Source organism: Mesoplodon densirostris, chromosome 2, assembly GCF_025265405.1.
Source record: "Mesoplodon densirostris isolate mMesDen1 chromosome 2, mMesDen1 primary haplotype, whole genome shotgun sequence".
Lineage (NCBI taxonomy): Eukaryota > Metazoa > Chordata > Mammalia > Artiodactyla > Ziphiidae > Mesoplodon > Mesoplodon densirostris.
In genome coordinates this window covers 126404933-126421893 of record NC_082662.1, presented here as the reverse complement: position 1 = coordinate 126421893, position 16961 = coordinate 126404933, and the positions used below count along the sequence as shown (strand labels likewise).

General features: G+C 40.8%; 1 protein-coding gene across 1 annotated transcript in view; it reads left to right on the top strand.

Annotated features, from left to right (window-relative positions):
- The window catches only part of EFCAB2 (EF-hand calcium binding domain 2), a 128619-nt gene that overhangs the window by 97291 nt on the left and 14367 nt on the right, over positions 1 to 16961 (top strand). Inside the window, exon 4 of the mRNA XM_060090878.1 lies at positions 8915 to 8987. Within this exon, the coding sequence (XP_059946861.1) occupies positions 8915 to 8987 (73 nt within the window). The remainder of the gene's footprint in view (positions 1 to 8914; positions 8988 to 16961) is intronic.

The window sequence follows — 16961 nt, the reverse complement described above, 5'->3', positions numbered from 1 at the left end:
CAGTGTTTTCTTACATTTTCCTTTTTAGATCTCTTCCTTTTCAGACCTCTCTCTTCCTAAAAAATTAATGGTCTGGTCTTTTTCTGGCCTCTGTTCTTTCTTGCATTTCTCTTTTTTTCTTAGCTCACCTTTAGGAGCCTTATAATACATGGGGCTGAATGTTCACAATATGGTTTTCTTCAGAATGGCCAGGGTCTCAGCCCCACCCAGATCCATCTTGAGTTCTTCAGAGCCCACCTGACCCTTCTGCTGCGTCCAGTGTTCTTGGCACTAGGATTATAATGTGAGAGGAGCCCAGGGGATCATTTGGTCTTTGGTGCCTCAGGATCTGCAAGAAAAAGAGAAGCTCTGAGTTACCTTTACTTCTGCTGTCATTTCCCTTTACTGTCCTCTCTAGGACTCTATTTAGGAACCCGGGAGGCCTCTTGAAATATGATACCTCATCCGGTATCATTTGAAGAAAGAGCACACAAGAGAGGAAGGGACTATGAGTGTTTAAACATCATCTCCCTTCTCCACCTCACTTGCCTTTGCATTATTTTCTTCTCTGTCGCCCTCTCTGTGGCTTTTACAAGGCGGTGCAGTCAACCAATGGCCACAGAAAGCCACCTCCCGTTGAGCTGCCTTATGGGTCAGAGGCTGATCTGACTGTTCCGCTGGGACGTGCTACTCATCTTTAGAGAGCTTGAGTCCAGTGCTTGTTAGAGTCACTCACAAGGGGCAGGACAGGAATAAAGACACAGACGTAGAGAATGGACTTGGGGACACGGGGAGGGGGAAGGGTAAGCTGGGACAAAGTGAGAGAGTGGCATGGACATATATACACTACCAAATGTAAAATAGATAGCTAGTGGGAAGCAGCCACATAGCACAGGGAGATCAGCTCGGTGCTCTGTGACCACCTAGAGGGGTGGGATAGGGAGGGTGGGAAGGAGACGCAAGAAGGAGGGGATATGGGGATATATGTATACATATAGCTGATTTACTTTGTTATACAGCAGAAACTAACACAACATTGTAAAGCAGTTATACTCCAATAAAGATGTTAAAAAAAAAAAAAAAAAAAACAGCCCTTTTCCTGCAGCAGCAGGAACAGTTCCCCATGCTGCCTTCTCATTGTTTGGTCGAGGGATGAAAAGGGCTCCATCCTTTTCATACGCTTTTCTTTTACCTGAAAGAATGGTAGACTGGTATCCAGCTTCACCTCTACTTGTACTTCATGAAACAGAATATTTTAGATCTATCATCTTGGTAAAGTTTTCAATATTAAATTCTAAAATACTGAGGAAAAATGTTGTAACTAATATATTTTATTGTGAAACTGAGGGCGAAGACATCCTTAATAATCAGCTTTTCAAGCCAAAATGGTAAAAATAGTATAACATGAAAAAACAAATTGTTTTATGAATAGTTTATACAAGGCAGAATTTCTTACTACTTTGGTTTTGATTATGAGAATGAAATGAAGTTTAAAAAACTTCAGGCTTATGGACGAATAGTAAATGGTACACTGAACCCTTGTGTACTTTCACTTAGATTCGCCAATTTTTAACATTTTACCACACTTGCTTTTGATTGTGTGCACTTTCTCCATATATATGTACATATATATTAATAGGTACATACATGTATATATTTATATGTATGTATTTATGCATTTTATTATTATTTTCCTTTTGCTGGACTCTTTGAGAGTAAGTTGTAGGCACTGGGACCTTTTCCCTTAAGTACTCTAGTGTGTATCCTCTGAGAACAAGAACATTCTCTTTTATAAGCCACAGGTTTTGTGTGTCTGTGTCTTTAAAAATAATCTTAGAGTCAGACCACTTGGGGAGAACTTTGGCTCCTTCCCCTGCTTCTTGCAGGTAAATTCCTAAACAGTACAAAATTGATATTTTCCAAGAGTGATAAACACAGATTCCTACATAGACCGGGCCTGTAGTGTAAGTGTGTGAATCAGAAGTGTAGGACAGTTCTCATGATATTTATGTATGTCCCTTCTAAACAAAGAAGCAAACCAATGCTATGCTAAACAAAACCTTATCTGAGGGCCACATTTGTTCTTTGGGTCATCAGTTTGTGGATCTATCTTCAAGGCTCTCATAGGGTGGCACATCCACAGCTTTCTTTAGGAGCACCTTGTTATGGTCAAGAAGTTCTCCTTTAAGCCTAAGTAAATGCTCAGTTGAGATTTATGAGAGACAACAGTGCGCAGTGGTTAAGAGTATAGATTCTAGCTTGTGTATGTCTGAATCCCATTTCCACTATTTACTAGGATCTTGGGAAATGTACCTGATGTTTTTGTGGTTCCGTTTTCCTCATTGGTAAAACAGTACCTACCACACAGAGCTATTGTGAGGGGATATTTTTTTCTCACATCCGTACAAATCATGATCGTGGTATAAGGGAGGTGAGTGAGATGTGAAGTCTGTTCTTTCTAGGAGTCTTAGAGGAGATGTCCATTCCTAAGCCAGAAAGCTAATTAATCTAGTTTTCTCACATCGTGAGAGATTTTGTTTCTGTTCTCATCCCCATTCTCTACTTAGCCCTCTTGTCAGACTTCTCCACAGCTGCCGAGATTTCCCTAGTCCTGAGGAAGTCGTTGCTTTAACATATTGGCTATATGTGACCTCAGGCAAGTTCTTTAACACCTTTGGGTTTTAATTTCTTCATCTGTAAAATGGAGATAATAGTAGTACCTACCTCATTGTGTGATGAGGATTAAATGCGTTGATATATGCACTGTGCTAGAATGTGCCTGGCACAGAGTAAGTGCTGTGGAGCTGTGCCATTAGGTATGACATGCATTCTCTTCAGTAGGCATCCTCCTCAACTGTGTATTCTGTACTTGTGGTCTAGATTTTCTTACCACTAGCACTCTTGGGGGCGGAGCGGGGGGAGCAGTTCTCTTCCTCTCTCCTCTGTAAGTGCTGTTATTAAGATACCAGTGGTCTTCTTTTTGTCCAAATCTAAAATACTTCTTTTTTTTTTTTGCGGTATGCGGGCCTCTCACTGTTGTGGCCTCCCCCGTTGCGGAGCACAGGCTCCAGACGCGCAGGCTCCGGACGCGCAGGCTCAGCGGCCATGGCTCACGGGCCCAGCCGCTCCGCGGCATATGGGATCCTCCCAGACCGGGGCACGAACCCGTATCCCCTGCATCGGCAGGCGGACTCTCAACCACTTGCGCCACCAGGGAGGCCCTAAAATACTTCTTATTCTCTTAGCCTTCTGTAATATTTTTAACAGTAGAGATCATCTTGCAAGTAAGGGTACTGGGCAGGGGGCACTTAAGGGGGCTATAGGAAGAAGAGAGGGTCAGATGAAGATAAGGAAGGGAACATGGGAGCGAGAGAGAGACATGGTCTGATTGATGGGTTGAGACCCAGTGACGGCAGGATTTTGCAGAGGGGTTAGGTGTGGAGTGGATGAGTGGGAAATGGAATCGACAGTTACAAGCTAAGTAATTTAGAAGAAGTATTGTGATAGCAAAAAGAAGCTGAGAAATAGCATGGTTGGAGGTGGTAGGGCACCTATCAGAAATTTTTTCAGGATAAGGAAGATATGTGAATGTTTTACGGCAAGAGAGGAAGCAACTAATAAAGGAAAAGAGTGAAGATGGTGAGAGAGGCAGGTGTGTCAAGACTAAGAGCCATGACTGGAACTAAGAAAAACTGAGAGGGGTTAGCTTTGTTAGGAAGAGCACTTTTTATTCCTTCAAGGTTGAGAGAGTAAGGAAGGGGGTATGTACGTACTTCTAACGTGGTGTGAGGGAAGTGCCTGGAAAGGTGGTGGTGTGAACTGAATGTTTGAGTCCTTCTCAAATTCATATTCATATGTTGAGGCCCTAACCCCCAACATGATGGCATTTGGAGGTGGGGCATTTGGGAGGTGATTAGGTTTAGATGAGGTCATGAGAGGGGAGCCCCCATGATGGGATCAGGGCCCCCAGAAGAAGAGGGAGACCAGAGCCTGCTCTCCTCTCCTCCCACCCTGTGAGGACACAGCAAGAAGGTGGTTGTCTGCAAGCCTGGAAGAGGGCGGTCACCAGACCCCGAATCCGCTGGTGCCTTGATCTCAGACTTCAAGCCTCCAGAACTATGAGAAATAAATGTTTGTGGTTTAAGCCACCTAATCTGCCACCTAATTGTTAGAGCAGCCTGAGCTGACTGAGCAGGTGGTCGGAGGGTTGGTGATGGTGCCAGCCTTAGCAGTTTTTATTTGTTCAGTGAAGGAGGTGACAAGGTTTTCTGCTGAGATTAAGGGAGTCAGTGCTTTGGAGCTTGAGGCAAGAGAGGCTTCAGAAGAGCTGTTTTGGGAGGCGTTTTCTAGGGAATCAAAAGGAGATGAAAGGGCTTCCCTGGTGGCGCAGTGGTTGAGAATCCGCCTGCCGATGCAGGGGACATGGGTTCGTGCCCCGGTCCGGGAAGATCCCACATGCCACGGAGCAGCTGGGCCCGTGAGCCATGGCCGCTGAGCCTGCGCGTCCAGAGCCTGTGCTCCACAACAGGAGAGGCCACAACAGTGAGAGGCCCGCATACCGCAAAAAAAAAAGGAGATGAAAGAAAGGATTGTCAGGCGACGTCCAGGACACTTGATGCTGGATGGCATGAATTTGTAGTGGACCATGGTTGATTTGTTTTGTTTTTTGTTAATTATTTTCTTCCAGCAGTGCTTTGCAGGAACAGGAAAGTAAAAGTTAGAGATGCTCAGGGTTCTGGCTCATTAGAGCAGGCAGGATGGAAGTTAAGGGGCCCAGAATCCAGGATGGTGGTAATGGCAATTTTGAATGGTTGACTATAGAATATTGAACAACCATATGTGTAGATTAATTAATTGCTAAACACAGCTGCCTGCATGAGCCCAGGGGAAACCAGTGGAGGAACCGTCCAGCCAACCCACAGAATTATGAAAAATAAGAACTCATTGTTGTTAAAGCGCCTACGTTTTGGGCAGCATGTGACCCAGCAACGGAAACCTGCAATGCTCTGCCTTGAGTTGGACAGCTGCAACCGGAAGCCTGGGGCCAAGGGAGCTGGTGCAGTAGGAGGTCAGGCCCTCAGGGAGTGGAGCAGGGGAAGAATGGAGAGGGCTTCTGGAGGGGCACACAGAGAATATGCAGCAGAGCCAGTGAAGCCCAGGCTTTAGAGTGTGAGAGCAAGGGCCGGGCTCGCCGTCTGGAAAACGGGTGCCTAGAGAGGCAGGTCATGGTGGTGAGTGGCAGATAAGAGCCCGTGCCTCCCCGTTCACTCTTGGCAGAGGACCTTGCCTTTCCACACAGGGGCGAGGCAGGCCTTCATATCCCACTCCCAACCACAAACTAGGCTTACAGATATGAAGTAGAGGACAAAGATGTGTCACATTTCTGTATTTTTCTAAATCTAATCAAATTCCATTTTCCCATGTGCCAAGACCAGGAAAAGGTCAACATTAGCCGTTCATTGGCTTCTCCTTCTCCTCTCTCATGTTGCACTGGGATCCCAAGGCTGATGCAGTCTTCAGGAAAAACAAGGAGAAGGAAGATCACTGTACTGCTGAGATGTTGAGGCCTGAAGGCGGGGGTAGCATCGCCTTCCTCTGTGCCAAGTTCAGTGGAAGGGATCCCGACCACAGCTTCCAGAGCCCCGGAGCACAGAGGAAGAGGTTAGCTTTCCACAGGAGGCAGGGTGCGTGAGCTAGCAGACCTGTCGATTGTGTACAGGTGAGCTCTTGAGTTTTGTATTGTTCTTTAGGCCACTGTGGACTCATCAGCCAAAGGGTCTTTGCCCTTTTCTCTTATATGATCAGGTCTTTGTGTTTCAGGACTAGAGAGAAGGAAGTTTCTTGATGCTTAGAGGACATCATTAGGCTTTGTTTTCTGTGGTCTGCATAGGCAGAGTGTGACAATCCAGCTAGATGCACTCAGAAGAGCAGAAGATGGTGATAGGTTCTTCAAAGGGAAGTAGGAAGAGGGATAGAGTAAAATTTTCTAAGGCTGTGAGGAGGATCCTGCCACCCTCTCACAGGTAGCAACTTGCTGGTGGCAGGACCTCAGATCAGATGGCTGTGTGGACGCAGCACTAAGCACCTGGCCCAGCCCTTCCCACCTCCTCTGGAAGCCCACCTGCTCAGTTGACGGTAACCTCATCAGCCTTCTACTTTGCACTGGCTCATTCCCAGTGGTATTAAAACATGCTCACCTCTTTCTGGTCTTAAATTAAAAAAAAAAAATCTTCCTTGACACCATGTCCCCTTCCAGACATCTCTTCTTCCCCTTCACTTTATAGATCCATCTACCTCAACCCAGTGCAATCTGATTTCTCCCCACTTTCAAGCGAAACATCCTTGATCAAAAATCAGAACTGATTTCCTTCTTCACTAAATCCAGTGGACATGTCTCAGAACTTGTCTTACTCGACCTCCCAGCAGCATTTGACACCAAAGATGACTCAATTTTTTCATCTCTTTCCTTAGCTTCCATGACGCCACCCTGTCCTGAATTTCTGCTTTTACCGCCTGGCTCCTCTTCCCTGTGTCTAGTACAGGGACTAGACCACTGTGTCAGTGTAGGTACTCCTCTGAGCTCTTCCTGGCTCGTCATCTCTTCCAGCCGGGATACTCTTCCTAGAGGAGCTCTTCTGCTCCTGTGGCTTCGTTACCAGACCTGTGTTTCCAGCCCAGATTTTCTCCTGTGCGTCCTTATACATGTCAAGTCTATGGTTTGCTTTTATCCCCCTTGAAAGCTAGTAAGTTAGTCTGTTACTGTTTCATAGATGTTGCGGAAGACATGACACCTGGGTCAGCGATAAAGGACTTCATTTAAGTATGGTTGAGGGACTTCCTTGGTGGTCCAGTGGTTAAGACTCCATGCTTCCACGGCAGGGGGCACGGGTTCAACCCCTGGTCAGGGAACTAAGATCCCACATGCTGCGAGGTGCGGCCAATAAATAAAGAAATAAGGTTGAAATTTTCTCAGAGCAGCACAAGGAGGGGATTGATTATGTTGCTGACACAGCACACTGTAATTCTAATTTTCTCTTTATGTACTGTACTTGTCTTTGCAAAGTGTGAATCATGATGGCAGCTATTGCCTAGAAAAGTACCATCAAAAGGAGTATTACACATATAATTTAAAATTTTCTAGTAACCATATTTTAAAGAAGTAAAAGAAAGGGCATTTTAACAATATGTTTTATTTAACTGATATGTCTAAAATATTATGATTTCCACATGTAATCAATTAAAATTTTTTAATGAGATATTTTACGTTTTTTTCACACTAAGTTTTTGAACTCCATGTATATTTTTTACTTAGAGCCCATTTCAGTCTGGATTAGTCACATTGCTAGTGCCCCATAGCCAGATGGAGGTAGTAGCTACGGTACTGCACGGCTCAGGCCTGAAATTTCTCTTTTTCCCCATCCCACCTCCGTGAGATTTCTAACCTGCAGGGGCGTTCAGGCCTTTCCCATCTCCCTTCCCTACCCTCCCTTTGTCTCTGTGAGTTAAGGAAGCCTTTGTTCTTGTCCTTCTGAGTCTGGAGTTGAAGCGGTTCTCTGATTCAAAGAACAGAAGGCCTAGGAGGTTACGGAGGGGATAAATCTGTGAATACTTCTCAAATTATATTTTTTGTCCCTGCCTCATTAACTATTTGTTCTAATGTATGCAATAGCCCCATCTGATGTTACAAGAACATTACTACATTGGTGTTAGCCAGTCTTATGGGTCATCTTTAGGGGCTTCTTGAGAGAAAGTATAATCTCATAAAATATTTTTAGTGTCTAGTAGTAGCATCATGTTCAGATCCTGCCTCAATGAGGGCTGTGGGCAGGAAAAGCAGTGCAGAGGTGTTGAGCCTAAGGTGCTCAGGGAGATGTGAAACAGAGTTGGCGTGAAGACCTTACATGTTTAGCTGGCCTTCAGATCAATCAGTGAGCGTCAAGAATCCTGTCTTCCACAGTTACTGACTTCAGGTTTTTCTCTTAAGTTGATACTCATCCTGCAGCCTCCTTAAGTGAAGAACTTAAAAATTCTTATTTAAAATATTTTTTCAGTAAAATAGACAGTAAATATAACACCACCAATATTAGCCAGAATGGTAAAGAAGCTAAATATTCTAGTTAAGTGAATATTTGTGAAGTTAACATTCAAAATATCACAACTTTTTAATCATTTTAAGCGGAAATATTTAACAATCTATTATAAATCCTCTGTCTCAGCACCCAGGGAGTACTGAATATAATTTCTACTTTCCTTAGGCTATTTGTTGAATTGAATTAAATTACCAAGGGGCGGGGTGGGGAGTAGCTGATATTTGCTGGGTGGCTGCTCTGCTGAAAGCTGTGCTTATGTTATGACGGCTCTTTGCCCTTAGACTGCTCCCAGTCCAGTTCTGAGTATTTCAAGGGAGGTACTGGGATTTACCTACCAGGCAGGATTATGTGCACAGGGATTAACCTGCCCAGGCTAGCAAATTGCAGGGCTGGAGTTTGAACCCTAGCAGTCTGCCACTAGAGCCCTTGCTTTTAGGTTCTCTGCCACTAATGTAGACTTCACCACATTAGAAATTATCATCCTCATTTTACAGATGTGGAAACTGAGGCTTAAAAGAATCAACTAACACTTAAAGCCAGTTAGTAAGTGGCTGACCTTTCTTTTTCTTATTTCTCCCTCCTTTCTTTTCCTTTTCTAGAACTTTTTGATTTTGGCCCAAGCAGGACTTGCACTTGCCAGTCAACACAAATACTTCTTTCTTCTCTCTTGGGTTCACTTGTCGGCCTTTTCCTTTCCTCAGAAAGTATCTTCCATCCTCTTGATACAATATTTATTGTATGACTTTGTTTGCTACGCTACATCTGCTCTGAAATAATTTAGAGAAATATAGCACTTGTCTTTTCATAGTTTATATTCTAAAGCAATTGACTGCTTTTTTCCCCAGAGCGATCGGAACAATTATCAGGTCATTAGGATGCTGCCCTAGTGAAGGAGAGCTACATGATCTGATTGCAGAGGTAAGTAGGGCTAAGAAAGTTCCATTCAGCAGACTCTCTGCACGACTCTATCTTCTTGTAATTCAAAAAAAAAAAAAAAAAATCCTTACCTGAAGTGAAAAATGCCCTAAACTACCAAATGTGCTTAGTGAAGACATTAGGACAGCTATATGAATTAGCAAATCAACAGGATCTGCAAGAATTAATATCAGACCTTGAAGAAATGTTTATGACCAGGTAATGCAATGGGTCAAGTAAGGACCTCACTTTAGATATTACACACTTTATAATTAGTTGAAGAAAGGCCAGTAGACACAGGGGACTGACTATATGCAGAGGGAATATTGACAGATGAAGGAATATAGTAAATAACGTCATTTCAAAGGGGATAGAAGTAGTAGAGACTACAGAATATATTTGGGGAAATATAACTAACTTTCAGAAGCAGTAGTAAATAAAATAATAACTACCTTGACACTGAATTTTGAAAATGCTTATTTGTAATAGTGTAGATGAGTTGCTGGAGGGAATTATCTCATAAAGCGGTGATGAACAGCCCAAGACCAGAGAGCTTCATGCCCTGTTTGGTTTTCCAGAAAAGTGTCCAATCTGATTTCAAGTACAGCTTTCAGTTCAACAAGGCAGAGGCGGGCTTCCCTGGTGGCGCAGTGGTTGAGAATCCGCCTGCCGATGCAAGGGACACGGGTTCGTGCCCCGGGCCGGGAAGATCCCACATGCCGCGGAGCGGCTGGGCCCGTGAGCTACAACTACTGAACCTGCGCGTCCAGAGCCTGTGCTCCGCAACGGGAGAGGCCACAGCAGTGAGAGGCCCTCGTACCGCAAAAAACAAACAAACAAAAAACAAGGCAGAGGCCTGAAGGGAAAAAAAACTACCTGGGCAACCACCAGGAGAAGAATCTTTTCAGAATTGCTTATCTAGGTATGTGGGTTTTGGTGGAGGCCAGGGATCAACAAAGAGGATAAGGAGAAAGGCAAGGAAGTGTGATTTTATTTTTCTCCTTCTTCCTTGCACCCAGCACAGTACTTGCTTCTTCAGTGTTACACAGAAGAGAAGGAGTTGTGACTCTGGGTGAGTCGCTTAACCTCTGTGAATATCAGTTTCTCCATAATGACACCTACTTCAGAGTTTGCTTCAAAGGTAAATGAAATAATGTATAAGAAGACATGTTTTGGGCTTCCCTGGTGGCGCAGTGGTTGAGAATCTACCTGCTAATGCAGGGGAGAGGCCGCGATAGTGAGAGGCCCGTGCACCGCGATGAAGAGTGGCCCCCGCTTGCCACACTAGAGAAAGCCCTCGCACAGAAACGAAGACCCAACACAGCCAAAAATAAATAAATTAATTAATAAACTCCTACCCCCAACATCTAAAGAAAAAAAGACATGTTTTGAATCCTAAAGCACATGGAAGGTTAGAAAGATGACTCTGTTGATCCACGTTAGCATTTTGATCACTAAAAAGAAGTACCAGTTTTTCATTAGCATTTAAAAGTATTCAGTAAAGCAGGAAATTGTTTTTTCATTTGGGGATCCAGTAAAGGTATTATTACTGAGCGGGGCGGGGGGAGAATCTGTTTTCCTTCATTGGTCCTCACTGTTTTAAAAAAAAGGTTTTGATCACTCCCGTAAAGTGATCATCATCAAAGCTAGAATTTGTGTTAGGGAGAGGAAAGTTGGCACTGTGGAAGACCTAGGAACTGGAAGATGAATTTACAGCGAAATCATAATTATTGTGTGTAATTGAGTAGAGTAAGGGAGCAGTAATGAAAATGTCTCTGAAAGTCGGTAGATGAGAAACTTTAGAGCCTAATTCTTTTATGGTTTGTTTGTATGTTTTAATCCGTAGCAGGGATCAGCAAACCACAACCCCTGGGCCAAAGCCCCTGGGCCACAACCCCTGGACCAGTCCACCACCTGTTTTTGTAAATAAAGTTTTATTGGAACACAGCTAGACTCATTTACTTACATATTATCTATGGCTGTTTACTTACTACAAGAACGGAGTTAAGAGACCATATGGTTTGCAGAGCTTAAAGGATCTGGTCCTTTACAGAAAAAGTTTGCCAACTCCTGATCTATAGGTTTCTCTGGCAAAGTAGAGCAAATACCACATCTAGTGTCAGGAGATCTAGGTTCACATCCCATAGCTACCACTTACGGCCATGTCACCTTTGGTGAGCCACTTAATCTTTCAAAGCCTGGTTCCACATCTGCAAAAGGAATGCAACAATACCATAGTGTTTTTATGAAGATTAAATTTAATAACTGTGAGGAATCAGCTGTTACTTTGTGGGCCCTCAGTGCATATTTGGGTTTGCTTGCTCTGTAGGTGGCTCTCTACCAAAATGCCCCCATGGGTTTGGGTAGTTAACCACAGTAGGTGCTCAGATCCCAATGTTTTATTTTGTCTTTACAGTTTTCTTAGGTACATTGACACAACTTTTGAAAATTACAGATATTTAGAACAGTTATGGACAAGTAGGGATCACTGAGCTGTCTAAGCCCATAAATGTTTTTCTATACTTGCTCACAACACAGTTTATTTTGATTAAATTCTAGCCAAATGCTTAAAGAGCTTTGGGTGTGACTACCCTTTTTGAAGTTTCCCAAATAACTGAGAGGAAAAAAAGCATGTAGATATTTGTATGATTCAAATACATTTAGAAAATCAAAGCTACATAATAGTAAACATCTAGGGGTAAATGTCATGTTGCTAAATGCTCTGTCATAGTTTCAGAACTAAAACTGTTTCTGCCTCATTTGCTCTGAAATGAAATAATGACTATGCTTTAAAATTCTTCTGTAAAAAATTGAAATCTGTGTGTGGTTCTCTAGTTGTCATTTACTTGAATTTTAGTGTCGATGCATACTAACTTTCAGCCCTCCACTTCCTGGAGATCAACTTGAAATCTGATGTATCTCTTGAAATAGATCATTTAAAAAATCACTTAATATTCTGTAGTCAGCCACTTGCCCCAAATAATCTCTGCCTGTGTGGAATATCACAAAACCCAGCAACTGTGAGAAAGGTTAATAAAAATTTTGCCAACATACAGCTTACTAAACAATTCTTCCTTTAATATTAATTTAGAGCTATCTAGGATCTTCAGTGTGCAAGAGCTGGGAGGAGATAATGGCATTTTAGTACAAGTGGAAAGGATATTTAGAGGTCTATATCCTTTAAAGTTCAAACCTAAGTGGTATTATGGAGAATTTAAAGTAATTACAAAGGAGAACTAAAAGATGTTTGGAAAATAATACCAATGTTGGTGAGATTATTATATTGCACAGTGATTTTAAAAAAAGGTCAATTCATCAGGAAGTTTTAAAAATCATAAATGTCTATGTACTAATAACAGAGTTTTAGTATACAGTAAGCAGAAATGGACAGATTAGAGGGAGAAACAGACAATTCCACGATCACAGATGAAGATTTCAGTAACCCTCTCTAAGTAATTGATAGAACAGCTACATAAAATATCAGCAAAGATATAGAAGATACAAACTACATCATCAACCATTCTGACCTAATTGTTATTTATAGAACACTAACCCCAACAACCACAAAATACATGTTCTTTCCAAGTGTACATGGGATGTTCATTAAGATAGATTAAGTACTGGGGCATAAAACAAGTCATAACAGATTTTTAAAAATTAAAATCATACAGGATATGTTTACTGATACCAAAAAAAAAGAATTAAATAGAGATCAACTGAGAATAATATCACTAGGAAATCCTCAAATACTTGGAATTAAGCAACATACTTTTTTTTTTAAGATTTTTTAATGTGGACCACTTTTAAAGCAATACTGTGCTACAGTATTGCTTCTGTTTTATGTTTTGGTCCTTTGGCCCTGAGGCATGTGGGATCCTAGCTCCCCGACCAGGGATCGAACCCGCATCCCTGGCATTGGAAGGTGAAGTCTTAACCACTGGACCACCAGGGAAGTCCCTAAGCAGCATACTTCTAAATAACTCATGAATCAGAGAAGAAATCACAAGGGGAATTAGAAAATATTTTTCCCTGAACAATAATGAAGATACAGTGTGTCAAACTTTGTGTCATGCAGGTAAAGCAGCACTTAGGGGACAGTTTACCACTTTAAGTGTTTATATTAGAAAAGACAAAAAGATCTAAAAGTAATTATCTAAATTCTCATCTTAAGAAACCAGAAAAAGAAGAGCAACGTAAACCCAATTTAAATAGAAGGAAGAAAATTATAAAGAGCAGAAATCAGTGAAATACAAGATGAACAGAGAAAATCACTGAAAGCAAAATACTGGTCTTTTCAAATACAACTGATAAACCTATAGCTAAGGACATTAAGATACAAATTACCAATGTCAAGATTAAAGGAAAGCACAGGGAGCTATACTCAATATCTTGTAATAACCTATAAGGGAGAAGAATCTGAAAAAAAAAAAATATATATATATATATATATATATATCACTTTTCTATATACCTGAAACTAACACAACATTGTAAATCAACTATACTTCAATAAAAATTAAAAAATAATCTTTCAATTTAATTATGAAATTTCCCTTCTATCAATTCTTAATAGTATGAGATCTGTAGTCACTGATCCCTGCTTCTTGAAGCAAAAATTAAAGAGTAACTTCTGTGTTAAAAAAAAAAAAAAGATAAAGGAGGGGTTATCATTATCCTTCAAACATTTTTTTTTTTTTCTTTTTTTGCGGTATGCGGGCCTCTCACTGTTGTGGCCTCTCCCGTTGCGGAGCACAGGCTCCGGATGCGCAGGCCCAGCAGCCATGGCTCACGGGCCCAGCCGCTCCGCGGCATATGGGATCCTCCCAGACCGGGGCACGAACCCGTATCCCCTGCATCGGCAGGCGGACTCTTAACCACTGCGCCACCAGGGAGGCCCTATCCTTCAAACATTTTAAGAGGATAATAAGGAAACATTATGAAAAACTTTATGCCAATAAATCTGGCAACTTAGATAAATGGACCGATTCCCTGACAGACAAAAATTACCAAAACTGACCCAAGAAAAACTGGAGAATTTGAATAGTGTCATATCAATTACCAAAATTAAATTTATAATTAAAAATTTCCCACAAAGAAAGCTAGAGATTCAGATGACTTCACTGGTGAATTCTTTCAAACATTTATAGAAGTAGTACCAATTCTATACAAAAATCCTTCTGAAAATATTATAGGAAAGAACACTTTTCCAACTCACTTTCTGAGGCTAGTATTACTCTGATACCAAAACCAGACAATCATATTACAAGAAAAGAAAACTATGGACCTTATTAACATAGATGCAAAAGATCCTTAATAAAATTTTACCAAATCAATTTCAACAATATGTTAAAAAGGGTAATACATCTTGAGCAGGTGGGGTTTATCCCAGAAATTTAAGGTTGGCTTAACATCAATCAATGTAATTTACTACATTAACAGGACAAAGTAGATAAACCATATGATCATTTCAATAAATACAGAAAAAACACTGAAAAAATTCAACACCCATTGAAGATAAAAATATCCAGCAAACTAAGAATAAAAGGAAGCTTCTCAACCTGGCTGAGGGCATCTACAAAAAAACCTAAGGCTAACATCTTACTCAGTGGTGAAAGCTCAATGCTTTTAACCTAAAATCAGGAATGTCTGTGTTCATCACTCCTGTTCATCATAGTACTTGAAGTCTTAGCCAGTGCAACAAAGCAAGAAACAATAAAAAATACACAGTTTGGAAAATAAGAAGTAAAACTGTATTTCAAACAACACGATTGTTCATCTAGAAGATCCTAAGAAATTTACTAAAAGCCATTAGAACTAATATATGGATTTAGCCAGGTCACAGGCTACAAAGTCAACATACAAAGTTAATTATATTTCTATAAACTAGAAATTAACAATTAGGAAAATGAAGTTAAGCAAGCAGTTCCATTTACAATAACATAAAAAGTGAAATAATGAAATTTAACAGAGGCAAGACATATACACTGAAAACAGCAAACATTGTAGAGGGAAATTAAGATCTAAATAAATGCATAGATATACCTGTTTGTGAATTAGAAAGCTCAATATTTTTAAGATGGCATTTCTTCTCAGATTGATCTATAGATTCAATACATTCTCAGCCAAATCACAGCAAGCTGTTTTTTGTTTGTTTGTTTGTTTGTTTTTGCGGTACACGGGCCTCTCACTGTTGTGGCCTCTCCCATTGCGGACGGAGCACAGGCTCCGGACGTGCAGGCTCAGCGACCATGGCTCACGGGCCTAGCCGCTCTGCGGCATGTGGGATCTTCCCAGACCGGGGCAAGAACCCGCGTCCCCTGCATCGGCAGGCGGACTCTCAACCACTGTGCCACCAGGGAAGCCCCACAGCAAGCTTGTTTGAAGAAATTTACAAGCTGACTCTAAAATTTGAATGGAAAAGTGAAAGACCTAGAACAACTGAAATAATTTTGACAGGAAAGGGCAAAGTTGGACTTACACTACCTCATTGCAAGATTTACATGAAGCTGTAGTAATCAAGACAGTATTTTATTTGTACACATATTGTGTGGTATTGTGCACAGTGTGATATTGTGTACACTGGTCTGATTGCTGTGGCTAGGACTTCCAATATTATGTTGAATAAAAGTGGCAAGGGTAGGCATTCTTGTCTTGTTCCTGATCTTAGAAGAAATACTTTCAGCTTTTTACCATTGAGTATGATGTTGGCTGTGGGTTTGTCATATATGGCCTTTCTGATGTTGAGGTATATTCCCTCTATACCCATTTTATTGAAAGTTTGTATCATAAATGGATGTTGAATTTTGTCAAAAGCTTTTTCTGCATCTATTGAGATGATGATATGATTTTTATTCTTCAGTTTTTTAATGTGGTGTATCAAATTGAAAATTGATTGATTTGCAAATATTGAACCATCCTTGCATGCGTGGGATAAATCCCACTTGATTATGGTGTATGATCCTTTTAATGTATTGTTAATTTGGTTTGCTGACATTTTGTTGAGAATTTTTGTGTCTATGTTCATTAGTGATACTGGCCTGTGATTTTCTCTTTTTGTGGTGTCTTTGTCTGGTTATCGTATTAGGGTGATTCTGTCCTCATGGAATGTTCCTTTCTATTCAATTTTTTTGGAATAGTTTGAGAAGGATAAATGTTAACTCCTCTTTAAATGTTTTGTAGAATTCACCCGTGAACCTTCTGATCCTGGACTTTTGTTTGTTGGGAGTTTTTAAATTACTGATTTGATTTCATTACTGGTAATTGGTCTGTTCATATTTTCTGTTTCTTCCTGATTCAGTCTTGGGAGATTGTATGTTTCTAGGAATTTATCCATTTTTTCTAGATTGTTTATTTTATTGGTGTAAAATTGTAATCTCTCATGATCATTTGTATTTCTGTGTCCAGTTGTAAGTTCTCTTTCATTTCTGATTTTATTTATTTGGGCCCTCTCATTTTTTCTTGATGAGTCTGGCTAAAGTTTTATCAATTTTGTTTATCTTTTCAAAGAACCAGCTTATAGTTTCATTGATTTTTTTTAAGTCTATTTCATTTATTTCTGCTCTGGTCTTTATGATTTCTTTCCTTCTACTAACTTGGGGTTTTGTTTGTTCTTCTTTCTCTAGTTGATTTAGGTGTAAGGTTAGGTTGTTTATTTGAGATTTTTCATGTTTCCTAAGGTAACCTTGTATCAGTATAAACTTACCTCTTAGAACTGCTTTTGCTGAACCCACAGGTTTTGGATCATCATGTTTTCACTTTCATTTATCTCTAGGTATTTTTTTATTTCCTCTTTGATTTCTTCAGTGATCCACTGGTTGTTTAGTAGCATATTGTTTAGCCTCCATATATTTGTGGGTTTTTGCAGATTTTTTCTTGTAATTGATTTCTAGCCTCATAGCATTGTGGTTGGAAAAGATGCTTGATATGATTTCAATTTCCATAAATTTACCAAGGCTTGTTTTGTGGCCTAGCATCTAT